Below are 16,008 nucleotides of genomic sequence, written 5' to 3' on the forward strand. Positions count from 1 at the left end.
AAAAATCGGTCGCAAACAATGCCATCTTTGCTTTGCCTCAAGCAAATAAGGCACATCTTTTTTTGGTGAGCATGTTGGGGGAGGGAGGTGAGGTTGCCTATTAAATCACAGATCGGATTCTAGGGGTTTAATTTCTACCCGTGGGAAGCATCTGGTTATACACGAGTGGAATGCATACATGTAAATTTTCTTTTACATATCAGGGGTTCGTGCAGGATTTTGGGATTCGCCTGGGGAGATACTTTATCTTTGTCCTCAAAGAATTGAGATGTACCATAGCTTTACAATAAGCATGAACTGAGGAGGGACTGGCAATGAGGGGAGACTGCTTATAGAGATGGGAGAACACAGCTCCGAATGAGAACAAACTCATTTATGTCACAGTATTATAAAAGAAAGAAGGCTTGCTATGTACCATACCAAGATATATTTTCCTAGGCCCTTTCCAGCTTTGGCCATCCCCAGGTTGTTAGAAGACCGATCAGGATATTTTAAGGGGTTCTCTCCCTAGCCTCCCACACCTATTAACTTGGCATTCCCACACTGGCCTGTCCCCAGCTGCAGCCCCCAGGCCAGGGTTAATTCCTTACGGATGCCTGTACCCTAAATAAAGAAACCTCGGTCAGAGGTGGCCCCAGACGGGGAGGGTGGGGTTTAGAGGTCTCGGGCGGCCCGCGCCGGGCCCCACCCAGGGAGGGGCGGAGCGCCTCGCGGCCCTGCCCCGCAGGCCCGGGGTGCACGTGACCCGCGGCCCCGCCTCCCGCCCGCTCCGCAGCGCCAGCTCGGCAGGCGCGGGGCGTGAGTCTCGAGTGAGACCCGCCAGGCTCCAACTCCGCAGCGCCGGGGCTCGGCGGGCAGCAACTTTCTCCCCGCAGCGGCCGCGGCGGCGGCTGCTGCCGTGGCAGCCGGAGCGGGAGCCGGGAGGAGGAAGGCGGCGGCCGTAGCTCCTGCCCGCTCGGGCTGTCCAGCGCTCGGAGACCGCCGGCCCGCCGAACCTCGCCGCCTCCCCGGGAAGTCCCGGGCCCCTGCCCTATGTCCCGCAAGGCGAGCGAGAATGTGGAGTACACGCTGCGGAGCCTGAGCAGCCTCATGGGCGAGCGGCGCAGGAAGCAGCAAGAGCCGGACGCGGGGAGCGCGGCCGGGGAGCGCAGCCTCCTGGCGGCCGCCGAGTCGAGCGCCAGCCTGCAGAGCGCGGGCGGCGGCGGCGGCGGCGGCGGGGACCTGGAGCGCGCGGCGCGGCGGCAGTTCCAGCAGGACGAGACCCCCGCCTTCGTGTACGTGGTGGCCGTCTTCTCCGCGCTGGGCGGCTTCCTGTTCGGCTATGACACCGGCGTGGTGTCGGGGGCCATGCTGCTGCTCAAGCGGCAGCTCAGCCTGGACGCGCTGTGGCAGGAGCTGCTCGTGTCCAGCACGGTGGGGGCGGCCGCCGTCTCAGCGCTGGCCGGCGGGGCCCTCAACGGCGTCTTCGGCCGCCGCGCCGCCATCCTGCTGGCCAGTGCCCTCTTCACAGCCGGTTCCGCGGTGCTGGCCGCGGCCAACAACAAGGAGACGCTGCTCGCCGGCCGCCTGGTCGTAGGGCTTGGCATCGGTGAGTCCGTGCTCTGCGAAGGGCGCCCTTGACCCTGGTCGCTGCATCCCTTTTGCCCTCTGGGGTCCCCGTCGGGGCTTGCTGGCCCGGAGAACACTCACCTTGTGTGGTCCCGAGAGCCCATCTGTTTGTTACTCCGGGCTCTACGGCTCCCGCGGAGGGTGGAGGTGGTGGTGTTCTCTCCGGGCTCCCTTGAGCCCACGTGGAATCCTCGATCGCCCACGGACAAGTGAATCCGCGCGATTGTTTCATGTCCTAGCACTTCTAGGAACCCGAGTCATTACCTTGATCCAGCCCTACCTGATGCTCCTCTAGACCTTATGAGGGGAGGGTCTCTTTACTGTATTGTTCTCTATTTTTCTACTGCTAACCCCTTTCCTCTCTAGGATTCCAAACTACGAGCCCCATCAGTCTTAAATTCCCAGTAAGATAATTTTTAAAGTTAATCAAGTGATCCTGGACTGTATTCTTTGCTTCCGGTACTCTCCTTCTCTGGTCATTTATCTTTAGGTGGAGTATTATTTTTCCTCTCCTTTTGCCTTTAAGATTGTATTGTCTCTTTCATATTTTTCGCAAATGAAGTCCTTCTGTTTTTCTAACTTTTTTCCTTTAAATCCATATCCACCCATTCTCCTTTTTCGTTTTGCCCCTCTTGCTTTCCTGTTGGGAACCAAATTATCTATTAAAGGTCATGTTCACTTATTAAATTCATTTAGGAGCCACTTCCCCTGTGGATAAATGCCCAGCAAGATAGATGTTTGCAATTACTTCAAAAATGAAAGGATTAAGATTCCCTGGGCATTGATTTTTTCACCCTGGTTGCTGAGCAGGGGAGGTACAATGGCAAGTTCTTGGCAGACGGAAGCTATTTGGAATGTGCTTGGTATTATTAGAAAGCACTTCTGAGGGAAAGTAGGGGGTTGAAACATAAATCTCACTAGTAATTTTTCCAAGACCTGCTGCTGATGCTTTTTAAATGTTTCATTTTATAAGTCAGTTTGTTTCCTTTAGAGTGCTGTTGAAGTATTTCCCCCCCCCCCCCATGGCTGGGGCTTGATGAAAACTCTTTAAACCTGGGACTCCTAACGATTTGTCCATTTACCACTTGACATCTTGTTTTTCACCCCCTTCCTTGTAGTCTCTAAGGGGAAGCAAGCCCCATTTATACAATTCCATGTTTAGGACCATGAGCCTGAACTCCAGCTCACTGCAATTTATATCCAAAATCTGTCATTGCTGACTTTCCTTTTGTTTCTTGGACTGTTAATTAGTGAAGCAGGGCAAGGCTCTCAGTAAAATATTAAGTTGGCACATTAAAGTCCAAAATGACCAAAAAGTACAGCTGAAATGAAGCCTCTTTGTAGAGGAAATACCTGTCCCTTCAGGACCCTTCGATAAATAACTTGTGGTTAAAGTCAAATGATCAGGTAGAACTTGCTAGGCTCCATGAGAAGGTCTCTCAGGGAGAGAGGGCTGATGCTTTCAAAAAGGGTACAGTTATCCTAACAGAGGGAAGCTGGAAGCTCTTCCTCATAGAAATGGTATGTTCATACGTGGGTAGTGTTTTAACAGAGGTGAAGAAAGAACCTTCTAAGCCAGGGGATGCTTGGGGGAATAAGGTGGATGTAACAAAGAGGATGAAGCAGGAGGTAAGATGGGAAAGGTTGATGTGTGGAACTGCAGACCCCTGTGTATCCCACGGCCTCCTTCTGTGGCACCTGGGCTGCTTGTCTGACTGTGCATCCCAGTTGAGACATGGTCCTGATTTAGTCCTGGTGTGGCCCATCTCCTCAGAAGGAAGCTCTTAGAATAGACGCCCTGATACAAAGTATCCTAAAAGTCTTCTTTACTTATAAAATGAGGAATGCTAAAGTCATAAGCAGGCTTTGAAATAGACCACATTTTGAATTAGGATTATGCAAAGCATGCAGTTGTACATGTAAAATCCTTAAAACTCACAAAGATTACTAACCTCCCAAAGGAAAAGTCACAGTTATTTTTAGTTACAAGGAAATGGGTCCTTAACAGGAATTTTTTTGGGGAGTTCGGGGGGGACGCTAAATCCATTTTTCTTGCTTAAATACACTAAATCTGGGTAAATTTCATGCTTTGAGTAAATTTTATGGGAAGTGGGAAGGTTTTTTTTTTATTTTTGATCCTTTTGATACTTAGTAAATGTTGATGAATAACAAAATGTGGCTTTTGCTATTTTTTTTTTTTTCAGGCAAGTTTGCAGTGGTGATTTCTTTCACAGATTTACCTGTGGTAAATATAAAGCCCATGGGGACAGGGCTTTTGTTCATTTTGTTTACTGATGTGTATTCACAGCCTATAGGAGGCCCTTACTGATTGGAATAGTGAGCAGAAACATTAAAAAAAAATAATGCCACTTCTCTTAGGGTACCACTTTAAGATAGGACTATTCTTTAAAAAAGTGTTATTATCAAAATATTTGAAAGGCCATCTAAGGGTTTTATTTTCTAATACTTTAATGCAATCATTCATTTATATATTCAACAAATGCTAATTAAGCTTCCATTATTGATTCTGTCAGTTTTGGGGTAGGCAGGAATTAGATAAAAATCCCACCCTGGAGGTGTTCATTCTGTAATAGAAAAGGACCATCAACAAACAATTAAAATACAATAGAAGTTTCTCTAAGAGCCAGAGAGTAGGCAGTTGATTCTTTTTGGGGGGGGGGGGAAGTAAATAGAACACATGGGAGGTTTTACAGAAACATATTTAAAATGGAGTTTGAAGAGTGGGTAGGAGTTCAGCAGATGTAGAGGTAGCTGGGAAAAGAGCTAATATTTAGTGCTTTAGTTTCTACTAGGCCACCTGCATTACTTTCCATATATTATTTCATTTAATTCTTCTAACTCCGACGTAGATGGGAAACAGGTCCCCTTTTGCTGGATGTAGAAACAGTCTATAGCAGTTAAATGACAAGGTCACTGGTACAAAGTCAGGATTAAAAAAGCAAAGACTTGGAGTCTTTTGCTTATATTACTCTCCTGGGCATTTAAGGTAGCATTAACAGCAAGTGTAAAGGCATAAAAAAATCAAAGCAGTATTTGAAGCATAATGGAAGGTGGTGATGGGGGCTCATGAAACTAGGATGATGTTTGGCGGGGGGCGGGGGGGGCTATGCTGAATAGGGATTATTTGGCAATGCCTATACAGGGACAGTCATGGGAGGTTTTTAGCTATAAATGATGTGATCAGATTAAGCATCCTTTGTATCTGGTCTTTTTTCTCCCCGCCCTTTTGCTTTTAAACTCTTATTTTCTTCCCCAAACCTTCTTGCCTCTTTGAATTTTGTAGTGTTAGAAATTCTTTGTGGAGATGGTTACTGCAGGGTGGGTAAAAGCATAGCAAGTGGCCATGAATTACCGGAGTAGGAAGAGTCTGTGGGGCCTTCAACAGAAACCTTTGAAATAGATAAAGATAACCAAGCAGTACAGTGTAGTTGTTAGTCTGTATTAAATGAGTCAGATGGTGAAAGAAGCATCAGAAATTGGGTATTAGTGTTTGAGTTAGTTTAAGGATTCAGTTTTCTTTTTACAACAAAATCAGCTGACTGAGTGCCTGTTTGATTAGGGCATTACTTTAGGCTTTTGTTTTCACCAGAGGTTCCTTCGGTTCCCCTGGTTTATTTTGCTCTTGTCTTGAATTGAGTCCTGGGACCAGACTGTCTCATTTAGTCGTTTCTCCACAGTGTTGGCATTTACTCTACTGCTCATTATAAGCAGTGATTTAGCGCCTGTGTAGCAAATATCAAGAAGTGTCTAAATTCAGATATTCACCAGTATTCAAAACCTTTACTGAGAATTGACATATTAATTTATACAGCACTGGGTTTGTTAAATTAATCTTAGGTCTGCATCAGTTTTTCCTGTCTCAATACTCCCTCTACTGGAACACAATTTGTGGCTGCATATTGCAGCTTGTGATCAGTCTGCTATAACCCGTAGAGTAATATTTCTAAAAATACAACTTTTTTTTCAAATAGCATTTTGAATTCTTTGATGCAAAGCAAATGTAAAATCTTGTTTGATCAGAAACTCATTCAGTACTGAGATTAATGTCAATAAAGAATTTAGGTAAGCAGGGCTAGTCAGAATCAACCAGATTTTTAAAATATCAGCTGATGTGATTTCATTTTTGTTTTTTGCCATCAAGGTTGTTTTTCCTACTCCCTGCCACCCTCCACCTCCCACTTTTTCTTTCAGTTTCATCTTTTAAAGCAGGATTTCTTTGTTGGATTTACCAGCATGAAACTGACATGTAAAGTAAAACTTTATTTCACTTCCTCTCTTTCCTGGTCTCAAACAGGGTGTATGTATGTGCCACGCCCCCTCCACTTTTCTGTCTGGTGGCATTGACATTGCAGAGTTGCACTGAGGATTATGACCTAATTATGTTTGCCTAGTAGTGTTGCAACACGTTCCTCCAGTGAGTTGTCAGTAGGATGACAGAGAAGTCTGTTAACATGAGTTCTATGAAGTTGTTCATGTGACTTCAGTAGAAGACCTTTTTCATCCATCCATATTTCTTTCAATTTTTTAAGCTTAAAGTCAGAACCCAGGCTAAGTTGACTGCCTTGGCACTGATGTTTTTGGCTTTAACACATCTGCTGACATAGAACCTGCTGGTAGGTCTCAAACAGCAAGCAGCCTTTGCCTTCTTACTGAAAAGCCCAGGAGGCTATTTTCCTTACCTTTTTCTGATCAAGTTTGGTTCCTTTATGCATCCTTTTTGTCTACAACTCTTCTTATTCCTCTTAACTTTCTTTTTCTTTTGACCTTCAGAGTAAGTTGTAGCAACACTTCTGTGGAGAAAACTTCCATTGTCAGGAGGAAAATCTGTACTCACCAGAAACCCCAAAATGTCTTTCCCACATTTAAAATTTAATTTCCCTGGATGTAGAGACAAAAAATAGCCAAGTTTTATAGATACTTCTCAGCTTTAGCTGGGAGTACTGCATGCTTTACACTTAATGCATGCTTTACACTTAAGCCTTTATTAGGACCACTGTTTGGAGTGGTGTGGTCTGGAGTATGTGTCAGAAGCCACATGGCAGGAATTTCATGTCACAGTGCTACAGCAGTGTCCCGGGGGGGGGGGGGGCGGCACCAGCGTTCTTCTTTACCTGATCTCATCATCTCTGTCCTGCACTGGGGGGAGTCTCAGCAGTCACTCTGCAGGGCAGAATGTGAATGGGCAGTCGATTTAGCTGCCAGTGCGCTGGAAACAGTACCTAACACTTGTTCCGTGCCAGGCACTCTGCCCAACACTTTGCATATATCCACGTAATCTTCATAATAATCCAGTGGGACCGTATGATTTTTTTTTTTTTTTCTTTTTACGATGAAGATGTTTAGGCAGAAAGAGAGGAAGTAATTTTCTCATGGTCACAAAGCTCCTGAGTGGTGGTGCCTGAGTTGGCTCCCAAGAGGTCTGGGTTTGTCACTGCTCGGTGACACTGTTGCTTCTCTCTGAAACTAGCATAATAATTTTCCATGATATTAGGTGGATGTTACTTTTAAAATCTAAACTTTTAAAATGAGTTCTTCAAGAGTACAGCCATGGCGTATCAAGGAGTGGCAATGAGGAAAGCAAAGTTGGTGAGGACATTTCTTTCCCGTGCTAAGGACGTGTGACCAGGGATGCCTATAATCAGGACTGTCATGTTGCACAACCCAGGGGCTCCATATTCACTGTAGAAGGGCTGCAGTGAAAATAGGCCCTGGGAGTTGGACCACATGGAAATACTGCCTGTGGTACAGCAACTAAGATTTTTAAAATGGCTTTTCTGCTTTTCCCTTTAAGCTTATGATCTCTTTTTGGAATGGGCTTTTCCATAACATTCTCTCTACCCCTCATCCCACAGCCATTTGCTGAGTGATGACTTTGTTGAGTGCTAGAGAGACTAAGATAAAAATAGTCCCTGTTTTTAAAAGACTTAAGTCTACTGGGAAAGACAAACATGAGGACATAGTGATGTGTTGTTAATCCTACGATAGAAGTATCTGTAGGATGTTGGGCACCTGGGTGGCTCAGTCGTTAAGCATCTGCCTTCGGCTCAGGTCATGATCCCAGGGTCCTGAGATCGAGCCCTGCATCGGGCTCCCTGCTCAGCGGGGAGCCTGCTTCTCCCTCTCCTTCTGCCTATCATTCCACCTGCTTGTGCTCGTGCTCTTTCTGTCAAATAAATAAATAAAATCTTAAAAAAATAAAAGTATCTGTAGGATGTTTACTCATCCTTCTAGGTCCAGCTTTATCATGAAAGCTTTCTTAGTTGGCCTCTGCTAAACATTAATACTTTTCTCTGAGCCATGTTTATGGCATTTAACTGCATTACTCTTTGCAATATGCCTTTTGGCCATGGCTCTTTTCTGCTGGTAGACCAGAAACTCCTGGTGTTAACTAATAAGGTGTTAATAGTGTTTATGTCCTCTAACTGCACTCAGTACCAGACTTTTTATATATTAAGCTCTTAAATGTGTATACTAAAGAATGTAGATAAAGAATATATGTGGGAGCGCCTGGGTGGCCCAGTCCGTTAAGGTTTCGACTCCTGGTTTCAGCTCAGGTCATCATCTCATGGGTTGTGGATCAAGCCCCATGTAGGGCTCTGTGAACAGCAGGGAGTCTGCTTGAGGATTCTTTCCCTCTGCCGCTCCCCCACTTGCTCTCTCTCGCTCTCTCATATAAATAATCTTAAAAAAAATATGTAGACTGAATATGTAAAACCAAAGAATGCATAAATATAATTCTCAACAGGATGTTGCTATAGTTGAACACTTAGAAACCTCAGGTACACATTTAATTGCTGCATTGTTAATTTAGAAAGTGGAGTAGCACGGTGAAGCATAAGGCCTCTGGTCCACACTGCCTGGGCTTACACCCTGGCTGGCCCCTTACGACCTGGGTGGTCATGTTAAATCTTGTGCTTCAGTTTCCTCATCTGAAGAATACCTGCCTCATAGGGTAGTTATGAGGATTAAATGAGTTTATCTTATAAGTTGCTTTCACAGTACCTGGCAAAGTAAAGCATTACTGTTTGTTAAACATTCACATGTAAGCTGTGTAACCCTTGGCAAATTCCCACCCTATGCCTCAGTTTCCACATCTCTAAAGTGAGTGTTATGATTGCACTTAGAAAATAGGGTTGTTGTAGAAAGTACATGAGCTCATGTGTGTTCAAGTACCTGGGTATCAATAAAATGGTAGCTCTTGTTATCAGGTGTAGACATCTGTCATCACTCCACCAACATTTTACAATCAGGGAAATAAAATTATTATTAGATTTTGATGTTTATCATAACTATTAACAAATGAGTAAAAATTCCGCAATATACATTGAACAAATCTGAAAGACAGAATGAGTAATTTGAAAGCAGAACGGTATTGTCTTTCAAGTGTTTAATTTGCATTATGTAAGATCTAACAAGACAGATGAAGTTTTGAACTAGGTCTTGGAGAAGGTTATAAACATAGGTCGTCTGAGAGGAGGATACTTTTCTGGTGGGGGAAGGGAGAAGTGATAAATATAAAGCATTGAGGAGAGCAAGCAGTTTTTCCTGGCTAGGTGTAGGGCTTGAGTAAGAAAGTAGTCAAAATGTGAACATATTTGTTAGGGTATAATCTTGGCCAGTGGTAAGAGACCAGTTGGATCTGTGCTATTAGATATGTCTATAATGTAATACTTCATATGCCTGTTTGTAGACAAAATAGTTCAGTTCCCAGTGGAAAACATATATCTGCCTTTTTTTTTTTTTTTTTTAAAGATTTTTATTTATTTTTTGACAGACAGCGAGAGAGGGAACACAAGCAGTGGGAGAGGGAGAAGCAGGCTTCCCGCTGAGCAGGGAGCCCAATGTGGGGCTCGATCCCAGGACCCTGGGATCATGACCTGAGCCGAAGGCAGATGCTAAATGGTTGAGCCACCCAGGCGCCCCGATATATCTGCCTTTTAAGAGGCAAAGAATGAATAGTTTTAATAAAAACTTGAAAATAATAGCCTTGGAATAAAAAGAATTTTAGTAATGGAAGCTTTCATATGAAACTCCATTATCATATTTTTGGGCTTAGTTTATGACTCCATGTCAGGAACTCAATCCCTACAACAGAGAAAATTGGAAACTAAAATTGTGTGCATCATATTCAAGGACTAAACATGGACCATTTAATGTTTGGTTAACAAAGCTTGTAGTTTTGAAAGAAAAGTATAATGACTGAAAATGAGTTGCAAGCACATCTAACAGTGGGCTTCACAGATTCTTGAAATGCAGGCATCATTATAAATTAATACTAGGCTAAGATCTGAAGCAGTTGCTGCCAAGTCTACCTAATTCTAATACTATAAAATCATAAAGAAAATGGCTTCTGATACTCCTCCTTCCACTGTTTTTGGACCAGTAAAATCAGTGTAACGTGGCCATCCGTGATTTTGTAGGTAAATAGCATGTCTATCTCAGTGGTCATGCAGGGCCCACAGGCTGCCTTGTGTGCCCGGCAGTGAAGTTGGTGAGGCTGGAAAACAGGCAGGAAACACAAAACCGAAAACTGTTCCCATCCTTTCTCATGCCTGTTGAATGAAAGCTTTTTGGGAATTCTTACAGAATCTTTGATTTTACTCACTCCTATGTGAGGAAAATATGTAGAATTTTGGGAGTTCACTATTCTTTCTTGTACTTGTCTCTTTTAAATGATTTCTGATGTTAAAATTCATCCAAAGAACCTAGAGTTCTAACAGTATGTCATTTTTCCTTGAATAATCTCTCTCTCAAAATCCCTAATCTTCATTTCCTGGGGTGTAATGCTCACTTAAAGGCAGCTTATTAGAACTATTGTAAAAAGTCAAAATACGGTAGAGAGATCCTGAAGCAAAGCTCATCCTTTATGCCTATGTGTGCATGTGTTTTATGTATATTTACTCATTAACCAAGAAGGTTCGTATTTTCCATACTTCAAGCGAATTAAAGGAAGTGTAGAGAGGTTTGATAAATTAGCACTGTTAGTGACAGTGCTGAGATTCAAATCTGGGTTTCTGATCGAGGACCAGTGTGTGCCCTACCTCTCCATTATATGAAAAATCCAGTTCTTGATTGTGAAAGCTAAAATAGTCACAGTGATATTTCCTAGGTTAGTAGATGGATTTAATGTACTTCATGTAATTTAATTACGTGTATGTAATTCAAATCCTTATAAGATACTTTGTAGAATTCCAAAAATGATTGTCAAAGGAATGGTGATGAGGTTGGGGGAACAGTAATGAAAAACTAGGTAGAAATTACTCCAAATATACAATACATTGTTATATGGCATAATAATATATTATTAAAGCCAGAAAAGAGATGAGTAGAACAGAATGACAATTTCAGCAATAGATCCAGCTCTTTGGATTTAGTATTCAACAAATCAGATAAGACAACAGGTAAAGAGTTATTAAATAATTGAGAAAAAATAATATGAATAAAAGTGTAAATGAAATTTATTCTCAATATAAGATATATTAAAGTTTAAAAAAATAGAAATGGAGTGATTTTCTTTTATCTTTATCAATGATACGGTTCATTGTATTATAATTCTTAAAACCTCTAGAGCTTTTAAAAGCAAGGTGACAGATTGGAAAAATATTGTGATACATTTATTTAACAGAAAAAATATGCTCATAGCATATTAAATAGACTGCTTAGCAGCAAAGTAAATGCAATTAGTAAATAAACTCTTAGAAAAGCGTTAAACCTTGTTAATAATTTGAAGTGAAAATTAAGGTTACGTCATACTTACTAAATTAGTAAATTAGAAACAACTCAGCTAGTTGTACCCTAGGAGGAGCTTTTCTGGTTGGAAAATAAATTGGAATAATTTTTTAAAATTTTTACAATTTTCATTAAAGATTTTATTTATGAATTAGAGACAGCTTGCACATGAGAGAGCACAAGCAGGGTGGAGGGGCAGAGAGAAAGGGAGAAACAGGCTTCTTGATCCCAGGAGCCCGGGATCATGACCTGAGCTGAAGGCAGACACTTAACCAACTGAGCCACCCAGGTGCCCCTGGAATAATTTTTTGTAGAGAATATTATACATAATATCCTGACATGTTTAACATGTTTCATTCATTTGTTCTTTTGTTCATTAATTCAACAAACCTATTTTGAATTACTGACATATATTAGTACCAAATTAAACACTGTGATACAGAAGTTAATAATGTGAGGTCTGTGCTTTTGGCGTTCATTTGTAAACTGCTGTTTTTTGATCTGGAAATTTCACTTGAGGGATTATAGTATAAGGAAATAAAAGAAACTCATTTTGTATGAAGATATTTATAGATGTACAATATGTAATTTTCAAAAACTGGGGGAGGGGCACCTGGGTGGCTCATTCGGTTGAGGGGCCACTCTTGATTTCAGCTTGGATCATGATGGAGGGGTCCTGGGATCAAACCCTGCTTGGGGCTCAGTGGGAATCTTCTTGAGGATTCTCTCTCTCTCCCTCTGTGCGCCCCTCTCCCCCCTCCCCCCCCCCCCCGCCGCTTGCCTGTGCTCTCTTAAAAAAAAAAGTTGGGGTTTGAAAACCTCTGAGTGCCTAGTGATTAGGAAATGATTATGTATGAACATTACATTGCCATTAAAATGAAACCATGAAACCACATGCACCTGGGATACATACAAATCCACAAATAAGCAACCCAAAGAATAGAATCTGATTAACAACTATATAAAAAATCATGGCTGGACTTGGAGTTTCAAAGAAGGCATAACATTGTGTATGTAGTTAACATTGTGTATGTAGTTAACATGTGGCAAAATGGGTTTTAAATTTTGTTACTGTTGCCTTTATTCATTATTATAGCTTTACCTGGAATTCAGATTTTTGTTTTAAAATACACAGATACGTATATAACAAAAGACTCTGGCAACAGATTTTTTTCCAAATGAGATTTTTACCTCTTATTCTATGGAATAAAGTTTTTAAGAAATGACAAAAATGTTATAAAGAATCTAATCATATGAGAGTTGCTTTAATGTATTTTCCCCTTAACTTTTAACTCCTTGCATGGATTAATAAGACTCCATGATATGTGATGTACATTTCTTGGATCTTGCTATTTTATGTTTCCCAAGAAAGTATGTTGCTTACTTTATCACTGAGAAAAATAGAAACAGTCAGAATGAGAACATCCCCAAAGTCCCTCATCTCCTCTGCATCCTCAGATGTCCCTGCCTGCACCTGCCAAATGCTCTGCTTTTCTTTCTATTCCCATGAATGCACTGTCCGTGCTCCTGCCAAGTGCAGCCTCTCGCTCATGTCTGAGAGCTCATCTCTCTTTCCTGTTCAAAACTGTTATTCCAGCTACTTCCCTCTTTTATTGCATAAATTTTCCCTTTCTACTAAATCATTCCCATAAGCATGCACAACTCTTTAAAAAAAAAAATCCTTTCCACCTTACTTCATCTTTCGGTTACTGTCTTGTTTACCTCCTTTTCTTTACATGACACAGTTGCATATGTGCCTTCTCTTCGGTTTGTCTCTTCTCATTCTTTTGTGACCCCTTTCCAGACAGGTTTTGCCCTTACCACTTCACCAGTGTTGCTCTTGTTAAGATTACCATGCCCTGTGTCATCCCAGAAACAGTTTTGGGGCCTGATCCTACTTGACCTGTTGTAGGCATTGGACACACTACATGCCTTCCTAAGGTACTTTCTTTGGTTTCAGGGACACCACCTTCTCCCTCTTTTTCCTTAGGCTGTTCCTTCTCAGTCTCCTTTGGAGATTCTCCCTCATCTTTCAGAACTCTTACCTTTGGCAGGCCCCTCTCTTAGAGCTGGTGGCTCATCCTTGGAGCTCTCCTCTCCTCTGTTCTCATTTACTCTTTTGTTGCTCTTAACCTGGCTCATGCCTTAAATGCCTTGTGTTTGCTGACAACTATCTAGAATTTCAGCCCAGACCTCTTTCTTGATCTACAGACTCTTGAGCCCAGCTTCTCACCCAGCTTCCTGTTTTGCCCCCCATCTTCCACATACCAGGTGAGGGCGTCCTTGGTGTTTGAGTCCAAGCCTTGGAGTCCTCCTTGACTTTTTCCCATGTCCTACATCCAATCTGCCTGAAAATCTTTGAATCTATCTTCTAAGTAGGGTCTGTTTTTCATCACTTCCACTTTAATCATCCTGATCTAAAAGGACATCTCTCACTTGGAGCCTTGCAAGTCTCCTAACTGTTCACCCTGCCACTTCCTCGACACCTCTGTCTTCTTTTCTGCACTCAACAGCCAGAGTGATTCTTGTAACATATAAATGAGATCATACCACCTCAGTGCTAGTCAGAGTGCTGCCCTCCATGGCTCCCCAGCTGTCTCAGGACAAGCCAGTGGCCTACAGCCCTGCACTATTCTGGTCTCTCCCCGTTCCTTCTGTGACCTTCTTCTCTACTACTTTACTCCTGCTCCGAGCTGCCCTGGCCTCCAGGAACACACATGTTATCCTTCCAGACCTTTGCACAGTCTAATTCCTCTGCTGGGAAAACATTCCCCGCATATCCACATCATTCCCTCATCTATACGTTTCCATGGTTGTCTTGAGTTGCAGCCTCCCGCCCCTGGTACTTCCTACCCTATTTTTATTCCCATTTTTGATTATTTTTTTACTTTTTATTTTTTTCTCCTTGCTTTGTTATTCTGCTAAGTTTTTCTCTGATATTTATGTTACTTGTTTTCCTCCCCTAGAATGTAACCTCCATGGAAGCAGGTTTTGTTTACCCCATTCTACCAATGCGTAGTACAGTGCCTCGCACACAGTGGTCATTCAGTAAATGTTTGCTATGTAGATAAAAAACAGTATAACTCTGGTGAGTAATTTTTGAGCTGAGATTGGATTAATGTATGCATCAGAGATGTCATGTCATAGGAAATTTGTGCTGTGGATGGGGTTAATGAAATGTTCTCTAGGGTACTTCTTTTTTTTAATTAAAATTTTAAAGATTTTATTTATTTATTTGACAGAGAGAGACACAGCGAGAGAGGGAACACAAGCAGGGGAGTGGGAGAGGGAGAAGCAGGCCTCCCACTGAGCAGGGAGCCCAATGCGGGGCTCGATCCCAGGACGCTGGGATCATGACCCTGAGATCATGACCCGAGCCGAAGGCAGACGCTTAACCGACTGAGCCCCCCAGGCGCCCCGTCTCTGGGGTTACTTCTCATTCATGTCTGTGGTTTCAAACTTTTTAAAGTAGTTGGGAAAAAATTGATATTTTTAAGTCCATTTAAGACATTTAAGCTTAACCTTGTTCTCAGTACCTGGGACAAAAGCAAATCCTTTGTCAGACTTGCAAGTCTAAAAAATGGAGTGGACTCATGTTTGAAAAATAATCAGAGGCTCTCGCAGATACATTTAGGGTAACTACGTTGACACGTGATGGCGGAAGCGACTGGAGTGCAAACTTGGGACGTGGTACGTGTGCTTCTCTGATGTCACTGATGCTCCAGTGTCTGCTCGTTCGTGGCAGGGAGGCTTGTGGGAAGAGGGATGATTATGACTTAGTTAGTTGCATCTTTGTAGTTGAGCTTGGAATTAAAGCAAAATGGCAGGGGCTTCGAGAGCCCTATTTCACCCCTCCTGTAAAGAGGCCTGATCAGTTTTTCCTGAACTTCAAGTCGTCTTTGATTCCAGTTTTCAAAATTCAGTGATCTTTTTCCTGGAGAATGCTGTGTTTGGAATTTGAATCTCGTCTCACTCTTAGTACTCAGTCCGCATTTCATGTTCTGTAACAGAGAGTGAAATCCTGGTAGTTTAGGATTTAAAGAAATAAAAGCCACTTTGTTTTCCATTATGGATCTGGTTGTAAGTTTAAGGGAGAAAACATATAGGCAAGTGTATTGTGTGATAAGTTTTGAAAGACGGTATTAAATGTATGGAATTTTAAAAATAGTTATCATGATCTTGACGTTGCTCTGATCCTTCAATGTTATTTTGATGTAATTCTGGATATGAAAAGTGGGGCTATGATTCAAGCAAAGCCAGCTTGTGACTCTTCATAGCAATGAAGTGGCATGATCACTGGTCCAAACTGTGGTAACAATTAAACAAAATATCAAATTGTGCTATGAATACCTGGCTTCAGCCAGATTTTCCTGTTTACCATTCTACGAAATTTTTAATCTTGTACACCCCTTTAACTCTTGCTACACGTGAAACCATTTTTGTTATCCCAGACATACTTTCTTACACCTTTCTCTATACCACTTCTATTAACAGGTATGGTATTTACCTATCATTGAGTGAGGTGTTTTTCTATAGGAAAATATGCAAGGCCCCGTGGTACAGATAAAGTCTGCCTGGAACTAGCAAGTCAGGCTTTGCAAGGAACTTCATAGGGTTCTTAGGTGGGTCAGTTGCTAAGTACTTTCTGTT

General features: G+C 42.3%; 1 protein-coding gene across 3 annotated transcripts in view; it reads left to right on the forward strand.

Moving 5' to 3' along the window:
- Nucleotides 1–766: 766 nt before the first annotated feature.
- The window catches only part of SLC2A13 (solute carrier family 2 member 13), a 384,555-nt gene continuing 369,313 nt past the window's right edge, over nt 767–16,008 (forward strand). For 2 of the 3 annotated variants that reach the window (XM_064591395.1, XM_045869435.3), the window contains exon 1: nt 768–1,588. In XM_064591395.1, the coding sequence (XP_064447465.1) occupies nt 1,033–1,588 (556 nt within the window). In that variant the 5' untranslated portion in view covers nt 768–1,032. Of the gene's footprint in view, nt 1,589–16,008 lie in introns of all 3 variants that reach the window. The other variant, XM_064591394.1, reaches the window with a different exon arrangement.

This window comes from Mirounga angustirostris, unplaced genomic scaffold (assembly GCF_029215605.1).
Source record: "Mirounga angustirostris isolate CCGP_5_RB_7025 unplaced genomic scaffold, mMirAng1.0.hap1 SCAF_5, whole genome shotgun sequence".
NCBI classification, from domain to species: Eukaryota; Metazoa; Chordata; class Mammalia; order Carnivora; family Phocidae; genus Mirounga; species Mirounga angustirostris.